General features: G+C 40.6%; 1 protein-coding gene across 2 annotated transcripts; it reads right to left on the bottom strand.

Annotated features, from left to right (window-relative positions):
* Nucleotides 1-172: 172 nt before the first annotated feature.
* LOC147222773 (fibrinogen-like protein 1) lies at nucleotides 173-6,807 on the bottom strand. Of its 2 annotated transcripts, XM_086166861.1 has the most exons (9): nucleotides 5,338-6,807; nucleotides 4,833-5,078; nucleotides 3,892-4,107; nucleotides 2,800-2,919; nucleotides 2,577-2,691; nucleotides 2,126-2,263; nucleotides 1,719-1,935; nucleotides 1,424-1,619; nucleotides 173-1,353 (listed from the first exon to the last, which is right to left on the bottom strand). In XM_086166861.1, exons 2-9 carry the CDS (start codon nucleotides 4,986-4,988, stop codon nucleotides 1,207-1,209), a joined length of 1,305 nt encoding a protein of 434 aa, XP_086022987.1. In that variant the 5' UTR covers nucleotides 4,989-5,078; nucleotides 5,338-6,807; the 3' UTR covers nucleotides 173-1,206. The 2 variants fall into 2 exon arrangements, with proteins under 2 accessions (XP_086022987.1, XP_086022988.1); XM_086166862.1 differs by lacking the exons at nucleotides 4,833-5,078; nucleotides 5,338-6,807 and adding an exon at nucleotides 4,670-4,809.
* Between the last annotated feature and the right edge of the window lie 631 nt (nucleotides 6,808-7,438).

Below are 7,438 nucleotides of genomic sequence, written 5' to 3'. Positions count from 1 at the left end.
TGCAGTGTGCCACACTATGTGCTCTGATTTACACACAGTAAAGCCCTTATTCGCTGAGCAGATTCTCGAAGCGAGGGCTAGGAATAGGAATGAGTCTGTGGCCCAAGCCAAGGGTCAAAGAATGTTCCTGTGCAGCCTTCTGAAGGACGTGAAAGAGCCCTTTTACCCCAAATTCAGCTCCCTGCCATCAGGTGCAGCTGGATGAGCCGGTATCAGTATACAGGCAAAGAGAAGGTAAATTCATTGACGTTGTATCATGGATTGCTCTCTTTTTGGATAAGCGTTCCAAAACTTAAATGGTTTTGTATTCCTTTAAGCAACAAAATAAATTCAAATCCAATTTAAGCCTGATTTTGATTTAATTTAGCTGACAAGCTAACCTCCGATTGACAAATGCCTGCCTTAGTGTCTACAAGATTGCTGATATGCTTGATTTAAGATTTGTGATAAATACTTCCTGCCACAAAAGGTTTCTGTAGGATTCAAAATCTAATTTGTAAAAAATGTTAAGTGTGGTGTTTATTTTTCACTGAATGTTCACCAACACCTGAAAGGTAGGTTATTTGATTCTTAGAACAAAACTGAATACTCTTAATTACAAAAGAATTCACTTTTTAAGGAATTTAGTGATCTAGGAATAAAAAAAAATTAAAACCTTGAATGACGAAATGAATCACATGAGAACAGCAAGTTTGTGCGTAACCCACAAGATACACATCACATTCCAAGAATAGTTCAACATGCCTCTTCGGCCAACATGAATCTCGAGCCCTTCCACATTGTTTGAATATACAAATATGTCTTTATTTTCAGGAGGTTGCTAATGGCCAAAGTATCAAACTAAAGGTACAAAAATAAAGGTACAAAATAAGGGAGAAATCACTTCTCATGACACAGGCTTGGAAAAATGTCCCGACCAACTTACCGAAGTCACAAACCAGTGAAAATGTCCATAACCCAGACTGAACTAAATAATAAAGGGTGTTTTTGTCCAGAAAAATACGATGGAACAGTACCTATGAGCCTCCAACATGACGTTGAGACACAGCATATGCAACACATTTGCACAGGCCATTCCACAAGGTAAACGTACATTAGAAATAAAAAGTAGTTTTAAAAAGATGACGTGAACTTCCTGGTATCACTTGTATGTCCCAGTCGATAAACTCTCGCATCGGTATGCCGACATGTTTCGGTGCCACTGGTTTAGGGAGATAAATGTGTTCGATAGGTACGTGGGCGGATCATCATACTGACTTTACGAAGAGAATAATAATCAGAGTCTCTCCAGGAGTACCAAACAATCCCATCCGGCCCCAGCGGTCCCTGACCTTTAGGTGTATAATGGCCTCCCTGCAAGACAGAAACAGGACAGAAGCTGTAACGCCTGGAAAGTAGCTTGTATTGACATGTGGAGCCTTACCCTATAGAAGACGCCATTTAGGTTGGCATAGAAACACTGGTTGTACCACCAGCCACCGTGGGAGATCTCGGCACAGATGTTGCCACTGTCTGGTGTACTGAAGCCCTGCTTGTCATGGTACCAGCTAAAAGAGTCCTGCACTGTCCCACTGAAGCCTGATACATGGAGACGGTACTGATGATCCTCATCCTCAACACTGAAAACATGCAGAGAAAACATGAGCAACTATGCAAGAGATACAGACAGAAATAACAACCAATCCTCAAATTGTTTTTTATTTGTGCATGGCACCAACCTAAAACTCTGGTAGAGAGCATGTTTATGCTTGTTACTCCAGTCTTCCAGGTCGATGCGGAGGCTGTATTCTCCCTGGGTGCTCAGGTCATGTATGTGATCATTTCCCAGCCAGAAATCTGAATGCAGGTCACCAAATCCGTCCCTGTAGTCCCTCCAGCTGCGGTCAAAGCTCACCGAGCCATCAACACGCCGCTGGATCACAGTCCAGCCACCACCTGAGGCACAAGATGGGATCATACTGAGGACAAAACATCTTGAAGCTCAGCTGTATTTGCGCCTCTCAATTAAACAGAATGAGCTTGGAACGGCTAACCAGTGCAGGTGCATGGAGTCTCTTTACAACTTTTTCCAAACCCCTGCAACCCACCGTGTGTCCGGTTTCATGTGTGAATATTTGTGACTCACCATCTGTGTCCATATCACAATAGACTTCCACAGGCATCCCTCCAAGTGATGGCACTATTGTGTAGACCCCTGATCTCCTCACTCCATTGTAGTAGATGGAGGCACAATCTACGGGACAGTTCCTCACATGCTGAGTCTCTGAGGGAGGAAATCAACATTCAGGAGATTGGTAGTCTCTGCTGGAGAGCCATGGTAACTGCTGTTGCATTTTTAAAGAGGTAGGTCAGCCCAAATGAGTAATAGAAAGTGGCCCCTGTTCCCATGTATGTTTAGAAAAACACATGACAAATATTGGCCGGCTTCATTATGTCTGAGAGAAACATGATATCTGACGCCTCTATCTGTAAAATCATTCAACCCAGGCCCTCTAGTGGGATAAATGGGCATAGCAGATTAGAGAAAACATGAATTTTTGACATTAGTGTGAGCTGTCCTTCTGAGTAACATATACCTGGGTGCAGAGCCTCTTGAGAGCTCATCAGAGGGTTGGGACGAACAATGCTTATCGAACACCCAGGACTTCTTCTTACTTTCTCCACCAAATGTGTGAGATTTTGGACTTGGTTCTACAGACAGTAAAGAAGTTCAGTTTGGTTTTGGTTAATTAAGTTATTTATTGACCAAATTGACCATTTTATCCACAAATTGATTTGCATTGTCCAAATAGACACTACCTGGAGGTCTAAGATCAGCGTGCCCTGCAGGTGCAGCAGGGTCGTAGCCTCAGCGTAGTGCACCTCCAGTTCATGAAAACGGTGTTCCAAGGAGATGTTCAAATGGCTCTTCTCTTCACTCTGACACCATGCACATAAAAGCAGAGACAAACAAATACTCATGGCATATTTTGTGGGCTGGAACCCACTTGTTGGCCAGAGAGGCTGAAAATTGATCATCGGAAAGGCCTTCTGCCTGTATCTAACACAAATGGCAAAAAGAGCTGTAAAAAATTGATGTTTTATAGGGCTTTTTAACTAAACAATGATGAAACCTAATGCAAAGCCGAATGTTTCTGTTTTGAAGCAAACCAGTGGGATCGCATGTGCACATCTTTGGTCGTGCAATCATCATGGAGGGTATGCAATGTTGGCAGGTGCAGTCAGGACAAAAAGGCCAAGCTTGCTCTTAAAACTTAAAGCCAAAACCTTCATTATATATCTATTCCTAGACCAGACGTGCAGGATAACACTAACTCCCATTACCACAAACCCTGAAGCCCTCTCCTTTGCCCTGTTCTCATGTAGAACATACACAAGACATTAGCTCTGGCCACCATCCACCTTTGGCCACTGACATCAGAGGCTCTCTGCAGAGGCTCAGTTGCTGAGGCGCATGAGGAAACACGTGGAAGAGTAGGAGGCTAATCCTGTTAGTAAGCGAGGTCAAGGACATGCTTGGGAAAACCAGCTTGATGTACAGGCACCACATTTCAGTGCGGACCTGCCCACAATAGTCAACGTTACCACTGCAAAAATACAGTGCAAGATAGTAACTTTAATCATTCAAGTGTTCAAAGTATTGCAATGTCTTCCCCTTAACAGCAAGATTGGTGTTATTATGTAGGATAATGTTCTGAGGCTGGATATAAAACAATATGTTTAGTATTGCATCATATGAAGCAAGGGTTTGAGAACTCACCAGGAAGTTCTGTCCCTTCTTGTTTGGCAAAAATTAACTGCTGGAAAAGACATCTATCAGGTATCCATGGAGACCACAGCAATTGGTGCTAGTGGTGGACCAGGACTACTAAATTGAAAACAGCATCTCACCTGCAGCTCGAGGACTTTGATGCGATGCCGATGATTCCTCAGCTCCTCCTGCAGCTCTGACATGGTCTCTTTCAGAGCATCAATCTGCTGTTTCCTCTCCTCGTTCTCATGCAGCCAGTAGGAAACCTCATCTGTGCAGCGAAACATATCAGGGCATCTCTGCTCATCCAGCTGTGGCAGGGTGGCCACTAATCGACACATTCCATTTTCCATTACCTGTTGGGAAAGGGCAACTTGATCGGAGGCCACCCGAGACAGAAACTTCAGCTGAGATTCACATTTGTCTGAAGAATCAGTTCTGTTTTGGGTCATGCAATCTTTTAATTCATGCATCTAAAAGTGCAAATTACGGTTTCTGTTAATGGGTATTTTTTCTTCCCTTTTTTCATTGCCTTTTCCAAATTGCCTTCTAAAGCCGGCCTCATCTTTCTACATAATAAAGAAGAAATAGATGTGATAAATAGAAAACCTATTGCAGCATGCAGTGTAAAATGTAGCCATGAAAAAAAAATTTCAAGTGAAGGAGTCTGATAATACGGTGAGCTGATCTACATCAAAATACTATTACTTGAAGTACTAAGCATTTTATTTGACTCAATGACTTTTTGTGGACTCAATGACTTTTACTCAATGATACCTTGACGAAAAAAATGTACAGTAGCTGAAGACCTTTTTAACAATTACACTTGATATTTTTGGAAATATTTCATATCACATGGCTGACTGTACCAATATAACCAATCCCTATTTATAATAATTATAAGAGTAGTTCTATTACCTTGGGGCTTGCATTCCTAATGCAGCTTCAGCGCTTAAAATTGTTCCTATTTTATTTCTGTGTGTTCAGCCATTTATGGCATCCAAGTCATTCTTCTCTGGCGCTGGTGGTGTTATCAAAAATTTCAGTTTGCTGTCGCTCAAAGGCTGCTGATGGTTGTTACCTGATTAGTGTACTCTCCGCACTGGGATCCTCCACCATTAACCTGTGTAGTTGTGTTCAGGTTGTCAGCCTTGGCCACCGGGAACAACAAAAGGATAATACAGAGAGCATAGCAAACACTCCAGCCAGGCGAGTCAGTTAAGGACAGAAAAGCCATTGTTGTTTAGTCTGTTCCTGGCTTCTTGGAGGAAACAGGGGTGGGACTCACATGGGTGTGCTTCACCAGGTGAGGGTGTACTGACTGCACCTACAAGTGGGAAAACATATTATTAGTATTATTTTTGTATTATTTATAGTATCATTTTTGTCATTCACATTAACTATTATCTGATCACAAAGCCCTGTGCTTCTCCACAGTAACACATGACTATGCATTATCTCAGTAAATGATTAATTAAAATGACAGCAAAAATCCAAGCATGTGCCTACTGCATCATGCATGTAAATAAAAAGGCTTTTTTTTTTTTTTTTTCCTGCATCAAACAAGGAAAATATGAGCTACATACCCCTTTCACTGACAATCTCTGACCCCATTCCTGGCCCTTGTCAGGCTGAGGGGTTATTGCCATTGCACTCTTCTTTCTCTCCTTATTACTGTATCATTTTGTGGGATTCATTGGAGTCTTCCCTCTGTACATCTCTCCTTTCTGTTTCTTTCTCCTTTTCTCTCACTCTCTCTCTCTCTCTCTCTCTCTCTCTCTCTCAGTAGACACCTTAGTCACATAATCCAACTAAGAGGATTTGCAACAACTGAGTGATAGGAGGGAGACAAATAGGGAAGTGATCATTAAATTATTGAGAGCCAAGGGGCATGGATGAAAATGCTGACACCTGAATTTAAAGGGAAATTTCGAATATTTTTATATAATTGTAATGATAAGATCATGACACACTAACTGAACATTGTGAAATGCAGGGGAAACAAGGAAGACCATATAATAATAAACAGGTGTGAATTTCATTGAATATGGGAGCAGACTTAATTTTAGTTGTAGAGGAAAATGTGTCCCATAAAAAAGTCGGATTTGGCAACCATAACAGAGAAAAAGTATAATAAAATCCACCCATTGCTCCAAAATTCACCACATGTACATTTCATTGTATAACATGCGTCAGCAAAACACCCACATACATCCCCACCCACACCTTCAAGCACAATAATCCTGTTGAAAGCTGGGTGGTGATAAGGGCTGACGTGAGTGGGAATATGAGGGGTTCTGATCCTATTATGGTGTTCAAGTAGTTCACTCTCTCTTTGTGCCCTTGGCTTTGGCCCTTTTACATGTTTTTTTAAAGGAAAGCCAAAGGTATTTATTCATTTGTTTGCTTTTAGCTGCTGTTACAATGTAGCAGCATTTCAAAAAAATGAAATCTAGAGCCCAAACATGTCACATAACTGCTGTCTGTTTTCAACAAGAATTGTACAGTCTGTATTGCATAAAATCTGCCAGTCAGTTAAAAAATCATAAGGTCTTTCAATGTTTAATGTACAAACGTTTTCATGTATTTAATCAAGAATTTAAATCACTTTCAAGTTGAAAATCACTTGACAGTATTGCTATCTATGTGCATGCAGGACCACATGGTGGCACCATGTAACAACAATGGTCTTAGCCAGTATTGACAGCTGACTTCCCTCTTGAAGTGACAAAGACGACACAAAAAGAAATAGTTGAACAGGGCCTGAAGCACCGAAATTGGTGATTGAGTGTGCAATTGAGATGAATTAATGCCTGAAGGTTAGCTGATAAGCAAACTTACATAATCACAAATGACATTTTTATAGGTAGCATTTTGTTTTTTGTTTTTTTAAATCCCAATTTCAAGAATTTAAATATAAACAGAGCAGATTATTTATGATGACATATCAAGCACAATTTTTTCCTTGCTTCTTGTTGTGTGGTAAAACAATCTGACTTGGGCAAAATTAATTACATTTTCCAGGGTAACTTGCTGACAGTTCTTTCAAAGAGAACCCCCCCAAAAAAGACAAAAACACGAAAAACCAATGACTAATGACTACATTTTGGCAGTTTTGTTCAACACTGTTCACTACTGTGAACATTTCTACAGCTCTTAGAAGATCATCTCCACATTAACGTATACCAGGAAATAAATAACTGTTATTTGAAAATACATATTTTTTCTCCTTTCATTTAGGGATATTCAAAATTTTAGCCTTTAGCCCTGGTAGATAAGTGTTTTATCTTTAGATGATCAGTAAATATACATCCTCTGTCTTTCGATTACTCAACCTCTAATACAACACATCTTTCATATTTAACAAACTGCTTGTGAGGGTTTGTAATGACAATGACCTATGTTGCTTTTCCCAGTGTAGACTAAACTTTAAAGAATTGACGTCACAATTTGTTAACAGAATTGGGCGTGTTGTTTTGACTAGGTGGCAGAATGGGATGAACTTCATCTAAAGTGTTGGGAACATGAGGCTTGTGTAGAGAACAATGAATAGAATTCACGGCAAAAATAGAGTTTGATTGGATTTATCCAGTTCTCTTCCTCTGGCTACCAATGCAAGACCTTTAGTAGGAAGGGTAAACAGCCACATTCAACCTAAATGTTCACCAGGGGGCAAAATGTACATCA

The sequence above is a fragment of the Fistularia commersonii genome, chromosome 20, assembly GCF_037954325.1.
Source record: "Fistularia commersonii isolate RoL2024-O1a breed Wild chromosome 20, RoL_Fcom_v1.0, whole genome shotgun sequence".
In the NCBI taxonomy this organism is placed as follows: domain Eukaryota; kingdom Metazoa; phylum Chordata; class Actinopteri; order Syngnathiformes; family Fistulariidae; genus Fistularia; species Fistularia commersonii.
The sequence above is the reverse complement of the archived record's forward strand: the minus strand, read 5'-3'. Positions and strand labels throughout refer to the sequence as shown.